The sequence below is a fragment of the Spea bombifrons genome, chromosome 4 (assembly GCF_027358695.1).
Source record: "Spea bombifrons isolate aSpeBom1 chromosome 4, aSpeBom1.2.pri, whole genome shotgun sequence".
Taxonomy (NCBI): Eukaryota; Metazoa; Chordata; class Amphibia; order Anura; family Pelobatidae; genus Spea; species Spea bombifrons.
In genome coordinates, this window is record NC_071090.1 from 64041097 (window position 1) to 64058055 (window position 16959).

Consider the following 16959-nt stretch of genomic DNA (forward strand, 5'->3'; position numbering starts at 1 on the left):
TAGTGCACTTTTTGCAGGGCCAATGAAGCAACTGTGTGAAAAGTTTCTTGGGTCATAACCAGGCCTGGACTGGCCATCTTGCAAATGCCTGCTGGGCTGCTGGCCAACAGCTTTCTATACTCGCCCAACCTGCTGCTCCAGCTGGCTGAATAAGCCCAACAGCATGCTATGTCATCAGGCAGCCATTGCTCTTAAAGTGCCAAGACTCCTCGTCATCGCCAGTCGGCCCCTGGTCATAATTACTCAGCAGGCTTATTATTTTATAGACAATTATCTTTGGTTCAGTTGCACAACTGGTAGATTGTTTCTTATTCTAGTTTTTCGACTGCAGTGAATAACCGCTAGTATATCATACAATTGCTACAGTATTTGATGTGTTATGTTAACGCAACTGTGCTAAATGTTTAGACATACAACAATATGTCAATCCACTGACAGGGATGTACAGGCATTAGTTAACAGGATCTGTCACTAACTGCAGAGTGAATAAAGAGTAAGGTATAAATACCTCGGCCCCTAGTGCCTTGTTTATTGTGAACAGAATGTTAGCTGATGAAAACCCCTGACATTCTGGGTTCCCATCGTGAATGGACGCACCACAAAAGCTTGTTTCATAAGCCTTACCAGTAGCACACATCCGGTATAGCGATATCCTTTGTCATTTGAAATTATCTTAAAGGAGGCGGCCATTCTGCTAAACATGGAATAAATTTGAATACATTTATCCAATGCCATGTGAGCATGTACTTCCTAAGGCTTGTTAGGTCAGGAAATGAATGTCTTGGTTCATTTGCAAATCCATCATATTATTGAATGTGTACTTGTGGGATTTAAAATGCCGAACCAAAAGGTGTTTATAATAAAGAAAAAGTTTTGCCTCTCCAGTGTCCAAGTGTTTGGATAGATTGTAAAGGAATACATTGAACTAAAAATAAATGGTTATTATGGTTTTATTGTATTATGGCAATAGGATTTTACAAAGCGGGTCAAAAGTTTATCCATGTAATGTCCACAAAATTTCACATATGCGCAATTATCCAAATACAATAAGTGTACAATAACATAAAAGTGGAAAAAATATTCAAATGTAACGTGCATTGGCTGGTTTTATAATGTAGGTGTTATCCTAGTATCATCAAAGGAGAACTTGTTGATATATCTTGTGTACACCGAGGATCGTTGAAATAAGCAATGGATAAAAATGTGTTTTAATGTATGATCAGACTGATAAATGGCGATAGAAAGTATGCAACCCACTGTATTCTACAACTTCAGTCGGCAGCGGATTTCAAATCTTAGGTTAGCTGGGGATATGATAAAAAAGGAGGAATGTAGCTTAATGGCCTTGCATCAGAAACATAATGGTGTAAAAGGAGTGATAAGAAATGAAGCATCACTCAAACAATTGCTGAGATTTAAAGCATTGCGATAGTAAAGGTGTTGAGGAATGATAAAAGCTGATAACACAAAAAATCTTTGCCATTAAAGTGCTTTCATATTTAAAATCAAGAGCTTTAACAGGGAAAAGCACTTATTTTTAGATCTGCTGACAGCAGTATAGTTATGCGTATTAATATTTTTCCTTTTTTTTTTTTTTATCTTACACCCACGACGTGCACCAAAACAGGGAAGAATAGGTAACTTTCAGATCTACACAAACGCATACAAAAGCCACATGTTTTTTTACAGTTTTGCTTTGTCTATTCTAAGATCAGATTCTTAAGGGTGGTCACCATCCTCTTTCTCTCAGGGATTACTTAATTTGGTCTATGCTTAAAGAACGCTGTTATGATTGCTAAAGTAATTCTATCCCATGGAATGCCAAGTATTTAAAATTTAACTACCTGGCAAGTAGCCTAAACTATTAGTTTGGTCAAATTCAAAGAACATTTCGTAAAATATGTATAACAATGTGAAGAATATATTTAGAAAAATAAGGGAGTGTGATATTAAAGAGACAAAGGTAATCATTTACATCCTCCTGTTGTTTGGCAACCTTTGCTGCATATAAATATATATATATATATATATATATATATATATATATATATATATGTGTGTGTGTGTGTGTTTTAGCCAACAAGAACTACTAGTTACACACATATATATACACATATATACACATTTAACAACTAAACAGGAGTAGACAAATAAAAGATTGGTGGATAGCTTTATGGTCAGTCCTATGTAATAAATATAATACCGTTCAAAGAGATCACAGGCAATATTGCCTGAAAGACTCTGTGTGTTAAGGTTGATGCTTTTCCCATGGAACTTGATGTTGAGAAATGATTGCTGATTTTCCTAAAACTTAAAAATTGAATAGAACTGGGGGATTTTTGCATCTTGTATATGGGTCCTTCCAATGGCAAGGGCTTTAGAACCTCAACCTCAACTTAAGATTTTAATGAAGACACATCGGAAGGATGCAGAATATGCAGCACGCCAACTGTATTTGACTGTCTAATAAGTAAAGGTGTATATCAACAGATGTTGCCTCGCCAGGGCATGTCGGCATATGCTGATGGCTGAACACACATGGACCAAATGGTAAAATCCCTTATATCTGAGAATCTTTTTGTCTTTCAACTCCTTGTATAAATCACTTTCTGCCAACTTTTTTTTTGTTTAAATAAAAGTTGATCTGTCTGAAACTTGACAAAACAAGCCTACACATTACACAGCATGTCATGCTATATCAGATTTCTTTAGCGCAACAGCAGTTAAATATAAAACCTCACTACTCCTAGAAAGCATGTTATTTTTTAACTCTGTATAATCCTGTTTAAACTTTAACCTATTCCATCTCCCCCCACTGCGTAAAGTAAATTATATTATTTTTGGGATGGAACTGTGAAAATGAATGACTGTGTTTTTAGAGTGCCACCAATTGACACAATTACATATTTCATATATGGTGAAAATGGCCTTATTTACTGAAACATCATGGGTCATTATCTTCTTAAAAAGATACAGAAGGGTTTTGTATGGTTGGTATTTGCACCATATATACTGATATATAAACAAGGCAGTATATGTGATTTTGGTGAGCTTTAAAGCTATACAAGACATGGTTGTCTAACCTTAAAGCATATTTTATACAGGAAGAAAGTAGTATTATACAGTAAATCTATGGTATAAAGTAATTATGTGATGATATGATAAAGGGACTCTGTGATATTAGCAACATTGTTAGGATGAGATGAGAGGCAGGAACATTTGTTTGTAAAATTGTAATTGTTTCTTTTTTTAAACCTTTGAGTTGGTTTTACATTGCAGAACTTTATGTAATTGGCCCAGTATGAAGAATGTAATCCACAGACACCATCTCTTTGATGCATAACAAAGTATTGATAGTGGTAAAAAGTGAGTCCCACAGATCGTACTTCTTATTATCCAACCAAGCTTTTAGATAACGTTTCTGTTGCAGTCATAAATTACATTTTATTACACTAATTGTTGTGAAGAGTTTTTATTTTTATAATGTCTGTCCTTCACTATGTATGGCTTATTGCTTTGCACTATGGTTTTATGAGAATCTGCCCACTAAAATCTACTAATTGCTCGCTTAACACATTGGACCTGTGTGGTTTCATAAAGTCATAAACTTGGAACTGTGGCAAGGAGCTCCCTAACGTCATAAAATGAAATACGTAGCATGGAAAAGGTAAACAAATCCAATTATCTATAAACATTTTGGGTAATATTTTCAACTTGTTTAAAACTAACAGCAAAATATTCTGGAAGCTGGCAAAGAAACCTAAGAAAACACATTCTGTCATCTGGAATACACCCAGCATTCTAGCAAAAGTATTTTGAATGTTATTAAGTATTTCTGGCTCTGGGATATTCTGGAATGGGTTTGTATTTTTGGATAACTGGGTGATATTAAGGAATGCAATATGTAATATATAGGATTTATCCCATTTTGGTTTTTGAAATATTTAAAGTCATGTTTACCCAAAGCATTTTGGTAGTTACTTGCCACAAACTATAGATTAAAAGGACCTTAAGTGTCACTTTGGTGGAATTATGATAGATCTTGATTAACTGTCTGTGATTTTCATATTGTAGTCTCCAAGGCTACACAGGGATTGTAGGGAAAGTAAGGAATTAATTCATCAACGACACAGAGTAATAGTGAACTAATGATTGCACTTCCCAAAAAAAACTTTCATTTGGGAAAACGTCATGATCTCCACTTCCTACTTAATGTACTAATGTAATGAAAATAATTGGTTCATAATTATTACACCATTCTTAAGGAATAACAGCCTAGAAACATTACAGGACTTAGGGGTGATCTCTGAAGATTAAGAGTCCCATTTAAAACAGAAATTAAAATATGTCCGTAAAGTGAGGTATGTAAAATAGTGTAATGGCTTTCTTAATTATTGGGGCCTAGTTAGTCTCTTTGTAAATTAAGTTAGGTTACTATGAAATATACAGTATGAATCACCATGGACTGCTCTTGTACAGAAGCAAAATAACCTTTTTACCAATAGGTAGAAAAGATTTAGAGGACTAATCAGCAGACATAGTTTTGCACAATATGAAAATATCTGAAACCATAATGCAGATTTTTTTTCCAATAGGTTGACGTAGTTATGTAGGTCAGGTGATTATATATATACTTGAATATGCTCCCAGTTAAAATACATTTGCACTCCAGTGATCACAAACTGTGAAAAACAGGGGTTCTGTTACATTTGTTGATTTAAAAGCGGAATCATATTACAAAATAACCACTCGTAAATTTGGGTAAAACAGTATTGCCTCAGGAGCCAGACAATTTTGAATGGACACAGAAAGCCTAAGGTGAAGCTAAATATTTGGCTCCAGGGGGCTTAAACCTATCATTAAATCATCAATCTGCATTGGTGCTTGCTTTATGGGGTTCTACTCCTTAAGCAGATTTATATCTATAGAGGTACCTTTGACCTCTTTCTCTATTTAGCCCTGTGTGAGGTGTCAGTCAAGGCACTTATGAACTAGCGGTATAAAAAAGGTTCTATTGAGATTATTTGCTGAGAAATGTTATGTTATAAAGTGCTTAACTGAGTGCTGAGAGATATTAAACAAGTATTTTTTTTTTACTAAAGTAAAATATTCAGAATATAAAGAAATATCATATTTTTCTTATTTTGTGAAACTAAATAAAGCTTTACAGGCTATGTGGTTCACTTACTAAACAACAAACTCATGATGATTATTAGTGAAATAAAAAATCTCCTTTCACTGCAGTAACTATACGTTATGAAGGACCAGCCATGGACAGTTTCTGTTTCTAGAAATATTACTTGGCCATCTGGCTGTAACTCATCTTTATTAGTGAATAAGCTAATGTGCGTGCCCAGCTAACAAAGAAGTCTAAACCCAAAGTAGGATTGTTATTTATTAGCATCATGGTGGACTTACTTAGAAAAAAATCACAAACAGTATGGAATTTCAGCTAAAATACTAAATTTAACAGTTGGAGAGTTTGCATGTGCTTTGCATGAATACCACGTCAATGATTATTATTATTTATTGTTTTATATACTGCCATCATATTCCGCAGCACTGTACAATGGGATACAGGAAAATATACATACATAATATTATATATATTTAAAGATAAAAGCCCTGTTAGTACAGCTGCCCCACAACACATTTGGCACACAAACTTCCCTATACTTCACACAAACCAGGACTATCTTATTTACCAAATAGAGAATCTATGTAAAAACCATAAAAACACACAGAAAGGGTGTAGTAGTGAAAGGTTTTACTGTATTACTACACTTCTCAATGAAGGAAGAATGGTAGACTAGTAGCTGTTCCAAAAGATACCTGATCACTGTAGTGCAGATACCACTTATATTTGACTTATTTTATATGCATGTGATATTTAAGATTAGAATCTTAAATATTTCCCTCTCTGCCATTGAATTTCTCCAATTGTGTCATTTTAGTGAGTAATATCAATAGCAATGATGCACCTTTCAGTTGTTAGGGACAGGAAGTGTGCGTTCCAGACCGATTGGGACGATTACTCCAGATACTTGATACCAAGATTTACTAACCTACAATGTCTGCCAGATAAGTGCTTCTTTGATATGGAACATAAACCTGAAGCATGGTTCTACATAACTTCAAGCATGGAAACATTTCCAAGAATAGCATAGTCCAAATAATATAAACATTGACATTGAGTGGAATTTAAAAGTATTTTCACTAATTCTTTCCAGGCTTCCAACTACCACGTAAATGCTTTATTAAGTAAGCTCCTGAAATCTAGTTCTAGGCTGGGATGCCTTGATCCATACAGTATATGACACAGCCAGGGTGAGCACACATATACACACATAGGGTTAACTATGAACTATTCATATTGAGTATCATCCCAAAAAATCATATCATCACAAAAGTGTGCTTTTTTTCTTTTCTTAAAAGTGCCAAGTAAACTTACAGAAACCATAAAAAACCTAAACAGTAAATTATTTTCATATGACCAAGATAATATAAATAAAATACGTAAGCATATCTGCACGGTGACATGAAATATTGTAGCTGCAAGATATGTCCAATAATATATTACTGATTTAAATGATAGGGACTTGTTTGGGATAGTCTCAAGGTTAACTAGTGCAGTAAGTTATTAAATCAGATGTCTCATTCTTTGTTTATATATATTAGTGGTTTATGGCAGGAAAATCAGACGTTTGTTTTGTGATCATGCTCTGGAGATCAAAGACTTTAGGGTCCATGCTTTAGTCTGTATATTTTTTCTTCTTGGTGGACCTTGCACTGTACAAATTATAAGTAAGAAAATTCCTAAATAATCTGGGTGGAGATCATAATAATTAGACATCTGAGAATTGCAAAAAGAAAGCAAAATATGACCAAGGGATATCCTCTCCATCCACATAAATTTAGTTGTTCAAAAGACTTTATAAAACAAGCACCCGACTTGCTCAAATTTCTAAAATGTTAATAGGGCAACACAACACATATGTTTGATCAATAGACAGTCTTAAATTAATTTGATTTGTATGAAAAAATAAGACTTTAACTTTTAATATCACAATGCTGATAAAATATTAACATTTGGGTAAAAAAAAAAAAAGCACAACAGTTTGTACTTACCACAATATCTTTACCAGCCCACTTGCATTCATCCCTGCGGGTGTTACTCACAGGCCATACAATCTGAAATTAAGAAAACTGCATTATTTTCTGTTTGTGACACATGTTTATGTTATACACTTACTTAAAACTATACAGGAGAAATGAATTAGTATTGTGCTGCATAAATTGTTTGCACTATATAAATTAAATATAATACTAATAATAACACTACTAATAATAAGCCCCTTTCTGGAGTGTACAATTTAATGACTTTAGGATGTAATCCTTGGGATAGTAAGTTTTCCTTTAAAACTTTGAAAATACAATTTTAAGAAATACCAATTTTAAGAAAATACAATTTTAAGAAAGACCAAGCCGGAAGAACACAGTACTCCAAAGGAGTACTGGCTAGAAAATACTTCTACAAGAGTTTATGTATAGGGCACATTGTATTTAAAAGTGTATCACTGGAAGAAAAGTGAGATAACTTCAAATGTAAAAACAGCACAAAGTTACTATTCTCAACGTCTCAGGACATGCTTGAGCCGACCTGACCTTGGGTAGCTTGCTTTCAGCTACTTGCCTCTGCTTTGAATATAAGACAACTTCCTAGATAACTCTATGCATAGTATAGAAAATAAACATTTTAATGTTTCATGTATAATAATTAAAATATTAGTAGAATTATCCCTTTTGGTGCAAATTTATGACAGATTTGTAAATCTTGATCCAGCGATTGTGTAAAAACCTATGAAGCCTCAAGGCATTGCGCCCACTGTATAGGTATTTATGTATAGGCAGATTATGGAACTATGATTAGCACCACTAGTCTTTTAACACTGCCTAAGCTTAGTACTTCAGCAAGGTTAATGTAAGACTTCTCACACAGTGGAAAATCAAATGATCCTCACAGTCAATTATTCATGCTTGTTGAAAAGCTTTTAGGAATTATTTGTAGAATAAAACATGATCCTCATTTAATACCAGACCATGATTCAGTTGGGAGTCTCAGATAATGCAACAGTAATGGAAGTAAGGGTGAGTTACAGACAGGCATTTCAGGAAGATTATTTACACCTGACACTGAGCAGAGTCTGCGCTATTACTAGGAACAATTACCCTAACTCCGGGATAATAATTAACTGCACAAGGTTTTGTTGGATTTAAGATCATATCCCTTTTTCTAATATATCTGGATATTATACTTATTTTTGTCACATATATATATATATATATATATATATATATATATATATACATACAAACACACACCTCGGAACTCTCTGGAACTCTAGTATTTGGCGGTGCATGCTTCATGAAGCCATTCCCCCAGAAGAGGTAGCTCTCCGGGGATGATATGATTCCCAGATATGTAGTGTGTAGGCATATGTTTGTATATATGACACAGCTATGACTATTTAAAGAAACTGTACGAAAGCAATACTAGAGAAACTAGAGTCTTTTATTGAAATTGATACCTTCCATCTAGTCAACATAGAAAAAGATGCAAAATTACATAAACTTTTGGATTCTTAAGTGATGAAAACACTTAAGCTACATAAGGACACTTTTTCCTAAAAAAATGTTTTTTAAGCACTCAATATAATTTCATAGTAGCTCACATAATAATTAATGGTCATTTACTAATTATAAGTACCTCTCATTAAATAGAAGGTCAGAAACTCCTTCTGTTCATCTATAAATGAGGTTGTATGGGGAAATATTCTTATTTTTTTCTGTAGCATTCTGTTAGTAATCCCCGTGAATAACAAACTGTTTGAATTCACGCAGCCATGTATCTGAAATTATGAAATACAAAAAGCTAATTTCTAGATTAGTTGTCAGGATTGAGCACTACGTGACATAATAATCCTATTATTGATACTAATATGGTTACTTGATTGTAGGATAATTATAATTACTAGTCACTGCAAGAATATTACATGGTGGGTTTTTTTTTCACTGTGTTATGCATGATGTAACTAAGCTTGGACTTCTGTTCAGGTGAAGACATGGTCAAGTAATAAAAAGCAGAGCAATAAAACTAAAAAAAAGTTGTAAAAGTAGGTTATTTAAATGCAAACTGAGGACACAATGATATTTATAAATAGCAAACCTGGTGCAAAATGTCAGATGTTAAGCATTCAGTGGCAACCTTTACTTATGACACGTAAAAAGTACAGTTCATCTTCTTTTATCATGTGATCTAGAACTTGGTCCACAAAACAAAACGCCAGGGACTGGATCAATGGAATCTTTTTTAAACCACTATTTATCTGTGATGCTGTTATTACTATTATTACTACTGATGTACTTGTGTGTCCTTTTAATTCTTGAAAGCGAAACATGAAAGCCTTGTTCGGTGTTCGTTCCACATGTTCCTGTCTGTTACCACTGCCCTATATTTTGGCATCTCGCACTTCAGAGTGTTAGAACAAGAGATGGATTTCAGACACTATGTGACACGGCCTCCTCAGACAAATTACTACAACGCAAAACATAAGCGCCCTGATATGTTGGAGATTATTGTTTTGACTACATCATGGCTTTACATTTTCATGGAATGTCATAACAAATGGCTAATGAAAAATTGAAGGCCTTCTATTCCAAGTTTAACAGTATATGATTGAATACTACTCTTGAATATTGTACATTACATTACTAGTACTTGTGTACACCTGCCAAAGTTCACATCAAGTGAGTCTTGTGATGTGTCCATGTGTTTAATTTGTTATATGAGTAATATAGTAAATTATATATACCTTGTGTTGGCATATAAGTATAATGTAATACTATTATGTTTCATGCTTTCACTGAAGTCAGCTGGTTGGTAAATTGGAAATGTTTAATACTGTTACATTTTGGCTCATAAACTATTTGAGAATTTTCTACTGATCTAGAACCCCATAATGCATAAAGTCACTTTACAAGAATCACACCTCTCCTTTTACTTGTCACTAAGTGGTCTTAGCGATATTCCTAGCTAGGTTAGGTCTATAGGTCATTTGTAGATGCACAAAGGTCAAGAGAGAAAAAAAGGCCATGCAGAACATGTCTAAGAGACGAGAATGGGAAAACACAATCATTGCTTCTGACCTTAGCAAAGTACGTACAGATAAAAATACATTTTGGAGAGTTAGGGGAGATAAGCAATGTATCAGCTCATAGAAAAAAGTTTTCCAAGAATACAACAGAAAGAAACAGATTTTCATGTAATGTCGCACTTATATTGAAGGCTCTGGAGTTAAATAAGAAAAAAAAACATAAACAAAAGGAGCAAAATGGTGCCCTTAACTAAATAAATTAAAGGAAATGATTAATGAAAACTAATGTATTAACTGGTGTTGTACAATGTGATTGAAAACCTACATTCTACAATAATCTTTACTAATATAGAAAACAAATTATATAGATATAAATATCCTAATTCAATTACTTTTAATCTTATTTTTCTTTGACTAAGCAAGCTCCACGGTGTTTAGAAAGGGTTAAGTAAACAGTAGCTTTAAAGACAAATCTGTTTGAAGCCCACAATTTCATAAAAATAATACCTTTTGAAAGTCTTTGATGTTAGCCAGGTTAAATGAAAATATGTGATCCTTAGCCCCGACATATAGTCTTCCTCGTTCTTCATCTAACACAAATGTATTGTAGCTTGAACTATTGGCCAATCCATTGAATGTGATTAAATTGTTGGTATCCATCATTTCTGCAAAAGATAAGCAAGTCAATAATGTTAGAATTGTAAACAGGAGACACAAACAAGCAAACCTGTAAAATATATATTAATTTAAAATATGCATTAGAAAAAGTAAAGGCATGGTCTTTCATTATATAATAATTATTTTTTTATCTTAGCTATATCTTTCTTATTACTAAGCGACATATTCATACTGTAATTGAAGCAATGTCTATAAAACATATATATATATATATATATATATATATATATATATATATATACTCTATATCCACTAAAATGCAATTTGGGTATTTTATGTTTATATGTCAAATAATAATTAAATGTAAAGTTCAAATTTCAGAATTCCTCAATAAGATAAAACTCAGAAATGTGCATATATTATGGATATGATTTTTTCTCATGTGCTGTGTATAAATAGCTATAAAAAGGATGGATTTAGTCAAATATCTGTTTAGTTTTTACTCAAAAGTATTAAATCATTTTCTTGATAATAACTACATCAAGTGTTTGCATCAGCACTTTGGCTCATTCCTAAAAATGGAATAGATAGCTATCTTGTGCCAATATTTGTGGAGACAACAGATGAGCACAACAAAAAAAAATATGTGACGGTGATTAATTGCGCATTAAATTAGCCTCAGATCATGCTGTTTCAGAGAGTGTCTGGGCTTGTAGTCTGTTCCCTCAAGTACCCTTTATAATGCTGACACACAACCTACAATTTGGTTACTTTGAGATATCACAGACAAAAAAGGATTGCCACAAGTGTTGGCGACCTTCACCTCTTACTAAATAAGGCTTTCTAAACAAGCTCTTGTAGCCTTTGTGTACATATGTTGAACAGTTGCCAGTAAGGTTGATTTGGGTTGCGTTTCGAAAAACCAGAAAGGTCACTGTATATAATCAGTTTCCAAAGGGACCCAAATATTCCAAAGATTAGATATTTCCCACTAAATGTGCTGATGAGGGAGGAGAATGCTTTGCTCACATAGCAGACAGTCTCAGTTTATAAATGCATAGCAAATTGAGCATCTTTAATCTAGGCTGAGTGGATTATACTCAATTATGTTAAATCGAATTGTCCAAATGGCCCAGTAATATTGTGTTCCAAATAACATTTGGGAGTCAATAGGCTCAGTGGAAGGATTGAGTCCTGCCCTACAAACAATCAATAGATGGAACCATACAGAGAGTTAATAAAGTAACACAAAAAGTATTTGTGGTTCTACAAACCCGGTGGCATTAAGTGGAACTGCAGTTAATACAAACACATTGAGGTAGCCAGTAAGTTTGCAGGAGAACTGTGGGTTTAATTAATTATTCTGTATCATGATGGGTATCCCTAGCATGTATAATGCGGAAGTAACACAATACTGACTAGATACCTTCCAAGTAATTGGTGTCATAATGTTTAAATATATATGACAAAAAGCTTAACTGGACCTTGGCTGAACTAACCTAGAAAATAGAGCAGCATGTATGGTTACAAAAGAAGTAAACACAAAAAAACGTTTTCATTCAATGCCCTAGTTTATTTTTATATTGTTTGACTTATCTCTACATTGTTTTTTGTACCATTGGTCTTCAGACACAAATATTACTAGAAGATCTTAGGATGTACAGTAAATTGGGAGTGTCTGCTGTTTTTCCACGTATTTCAATGCTTGCTATCTCCAAATCATAGCCAAACAATAAGTCACCAGCTAGTTATAAAGACAAAGCAAAATGTTACTTGGTGGGAACATCTCCAGTTAAATAATTCAATAAAAATAGCGCTTAATAATACTTTTATTTTTGGCATTATGAGTGACTGTAATTATCTGAAACACTCACTTAAAGCCAAATTTATGTCAGAATGGTCATCTGTATTCCAAAATGCCTTTATTTGAGATCTATTGTGCAGTTATCATAGCTTTTTCTCGGTATGACACATGAACGTCAGCTGGATAAAGTGCTTTTATTCTTTATTTTTAAATCTGAAATAATGTATTTCCATGACAATAAAGTGATGGCAATGTTTATGCCAGCCTAGCTGTCTTAATGACAATAACCATTTTCACGCGTTTGAATTTGTTCCTGACACTTCTTTATTAATCAGCAGGACTACACTGACAGAAATTTAATTAAGCTCTAAACATTCTTATGGAGAATACCATAGAACAATACATGTTTCTAAGTGCTTCCTTCAATATGTCCACATAAGTTAACTTCCCAATTACCAATGAATGCATAAGTTTATATTATGAAATCAGTCATAGTGAATTTCAATTTTACAGCCGTTAATTCTAAATGTATTACAGTAAATGTCGTAATCAAGCAGTGTGAATTCTTTGAATGGTAGAATAGAATGATCCTAAAGATACATTGAGCAGATTTTTTTTCTAACATAGCCTTGCCTATACCTGCCTATGTTGACAAGATACAAGCACAAGTTCTAATCAATTACGAAAAATAATTTATTCCCAACACGAATGATAAGTACTAGTTGCAGCATTATGGAAAACCGCATAGCACTTAAACCAGATTGTCTTTGTCTGCCATCAATTTCTTGATTGCCTTGTGATCCCCATGGGAGTGAGCCAACACATATGCACACTATGCTTGTCATGTACCGATGGATATCAGTGTTTAATGAGCTTGTTTGGCACTATTGTGTTATATATTTTATTTCACATTAAACTGTTTGAAGTTCTCATTCATCTGTAGTTGTGATGAGTACAAAAAAAGAAATATAAAGTCAATAGCGATGATAGACAGACACAGCAAGGTTTTTGTTTTCCTAAGAGCATTACGTAAGATGTGACTTTCTAAAGTTGGTTGGATGGTTTCAAATATTAATTCAGAGCTAAGCAACCATTTTTTCAGTGCATCTTATCACTATCTAAACGGATATTACATGTGGTTCGTTTCACAAGCAATGTATGGCTTCAGTGTTGAATGTTCCATCGTGACAGGTGTCAGTCAGATGGCTATCTGGCCTTCTAGAAGAATGTTACCGATTGCAATCTTCAATTTTTCAAGTATTGTGTAATGAAACAAGGTTAACTTAAAAGATCGTATCACAAAATAGTTTACTATGAAGAGGCTCTAAATGTTTAACAGAAGTATTAAACTAACTTACATGTAAAAGAAAATATCCTCATGTTACAATAGTAACAGTGAGATAAAGAGCATGCACAGAGGAAACTCGGTGGGGTTTCGGAAGTGATAATATGAGAACTATATGACTACATAAAGGTCATACAAGTCGGGGGATGTATAGAGTGTATTGCTAAATAGCAAAAGGAAATACTTTTTTGCTATAAAAATAACAATGCCGTTACAATGCACTCAGGTTCAGTTTTCCTAGAAGGTATGGAATTATGTAAGAAATAGGGTCAGATGCCGGCAAAACTACATTCACTGGTCCTCTTGTCCTGTTGCAATATCCAATAAAGATCAGGAAGTTCAATTCTGGGATTCTGGCTAGAAATAATGTTTGCACTGAGCCAGCTTTACTGTACCTTTCAGCTCCCATAGTCGCAAAAAGCACTGATGAATCTCCTTCACACTCCAAATGTTAGGCAAGAGGATGGGGCATAGCTGAAAGTGGGTGAGAAAAAACACCATTCTCCCCACAACGAGTATAGACCTACCAACAGGTTTGGTAATGAGCAATGATTAACAGATGCCCCTTGTATGTATGTACATTGAACATAGCCAACTTAGGTGGAACATGGGTGGGAGAAGGTCAGGCTCCACATTTTTTCTACCACTATCCACCATAGTGGGAGATGTATGCACCATATGTTGCACTTTAGAATGGTATCGATTCTGCCCATTAGGCTATCTGGGCCTGTGCCTGGGCTGTAATTGCAGATAATGGGCCGGTCTTAAGAAGCATTAGTCCATTGTTCAATGACTTTTCATTCTTAGTGTATATGTATACTCTCTTTTCAGCAAGATACAGAAATGCTTCTTTGCGTTTTATCAGGAAAATACATGGCTGCCTTACAATGACAATAAAAATGTGTATTCCTGAGAATAACCATTTGATATTGGACTAAACAGTTACAGCAGTGGTATTCAACATGTACAGGCCCCAGACAAACTCTCTTTTTCTTTTATGATGCTGATTGAGCATTATATTAACTGCTTCACAGAGTTGTGGACAAGCATGCAGCAAAAAAAAAAAAGTATATCAGATTTCTAAAATGCAGCTCACCATTACAACATAACATAAAGAAAGTTTATATTTTAAATATGATTTTGATTTGACATGAATCTGCTCATCAATTAAGCAAGATATTATGTTGCATTGAAGATCAGTATTTTTCAGTTAACTATTACAACTATTTCTATAACAAAGCACTGAACTGAATATTAAATCACTATGCGGATGCCACATTATTAGAGAGATATAAAAACCTATACACATACCCATATACACAGACATTATTGTATTTGCCCCAAAGGGCATTGTATTACTGTTATACCAACGGATTACATACGCCTATTGATGTGCTTGTGCTAGATTACACACTTGGCATGGCACATTGTACAAATAATTAAATTAAATGGTTGAACCCTATGCATTTCTTGCATTGTGTCCCACCCACTGCATTTAACTGGGAAAGAAGACAGGTTTTAATGACCCTTATTACTATATTACAGTAGGCTGCACAATAACAAATAAGAAACAATGGATGGAAACTGTTTCAATTTCTTTTCTTTATGATTAATTCAATAAACCAGTCATGAAAGCAAAGATGTTTGATTGATGGGATTGGCAGAAATATACCGTATATTTTTTTATTTTTCAAAATGTTTCTTATTAACATTGGGAAGGCATAGTACTCTTAAAATTATTTATTCAGCATACATTATATAAACATCTTATGCCTCACTCACTTTAGAACTAAAACCACACGAAATGATTCTCATGAATCTCATCCAAAACGCATAACATCAGCAAATCTGCTAGTTTATTTTCATTAACAAACTTAAACATTTTAGTGAGGCAAAGATCTGCTTTTCTGTCGATCAATTAACTACTTTATATACACAATCAATCATTCCTCCTTCAGGGCTGCAGACAAACACTAGGCTGGATTAATTAAGTCAAAAGCACAGTTATGATATTACATTTTTTTTAAACAAAGAACTGTAATGTTCTCAAAAACAATGTGCCAGCATCGTCTGACAATTAGACACTGTTTGATCTCGGGCGCTGGGTAAAGCTACCTGATTTCAGCGGGTGCTTCCTTTCTTATTAAAAGAAACAGAGTTATAAAATTGTTACATGCAGTTAACTACTTTAAAGCTTAGCAAAGTGGGCTGAGGTCAATTTTTTTTTTCAGTGTGCCCGAAAGAGTCATAAAAAGGTTTTTTATGTCAGGTCTTCATTGTTTTCTTTGGGGAAAAAGTTATTTGAGCAAACATTTGCTTTCTATTAGCCGTACCCTTGCACAGAGGCAAAAGCCAACCAAAATCCTAAGAAGAATTTTAAATGTGCCGTGAAACAGTAATACATTCTTTACACTTTGCTGTTCTTCCGACCGTAATTAGGCCTTGAACATAATAAAAAGAACACAGCATCACATATGTAAAAGGGGAAAACAGTAAATGCATTCATCTGCCAAGCCGGCTCTGATGCTATCTTCTACAATATGAAACTTGCTTTTAGTAAAAGCTGTCCCATGTACTCTCGTTAAGACTTGTGTCAGACGTTGGCTGCATTTTAACTGTTAACTATTGCAAATGAGGAAAGTGACAGAAAAAATGAGCAGAAATATTCAAGTATTTAACACTCAAAAATAAATTAAACCAATGAGGTACCATTAAATATCCTGGAGTGCTTTGCACTGCATATTAAGATGCTTCTTGCAGCAATGGGTGTTAATGCAATTACTGAGTTCCCACATGGGATTAAAATTGTTTTCTCCACCTTAATATATTTATCAAGTAGTTCAGCAGGCATTGTACATTCCAGTGTTATTTTTAAGTTGTTCAGTTCTCTGGCACATAACAGGTTAAGTAATTATTTTAGAAATGCTATTAACGCTCAGCTCAAGAGTGATGTTTCTTACAGTGGCCTTAGGCTGTCATATATCATTATTATTAGATTAATTTGCACAATACCCCAATATAATTAGACAAATCTGTTA

At 33.9% G+C, this 16959-nt stretch overlaps 1 protein-coding gene across 2 annotated transcripts in view; it reads right to left on the minus strand.

The window, feature by feature from the left end:
* The window catches only part of SEMA3A (semaphorin 3A), a 109074-nt gene that overhangs the window by 66192 nt on the left and 25923 nt on the right, over positions 1-16959 (minus strand). For both annotated transcript variants that reach the window (XM_053465246.1, XM_053465245.1), the window contains exons 2-3: positions 10662-10819; positions 7129-7191 (exon numbers count right to left, since the gene is read on the minus strand). In XM_053465246.1, the coding sequence (XP_053321221.1) occupies positions 7129-7191; positions 10662-10819 (221 nt within the window). The remainder of the gene's footprint in view (positions 1-7128; positions 7192-10661; positions 10820-16959) is intronic.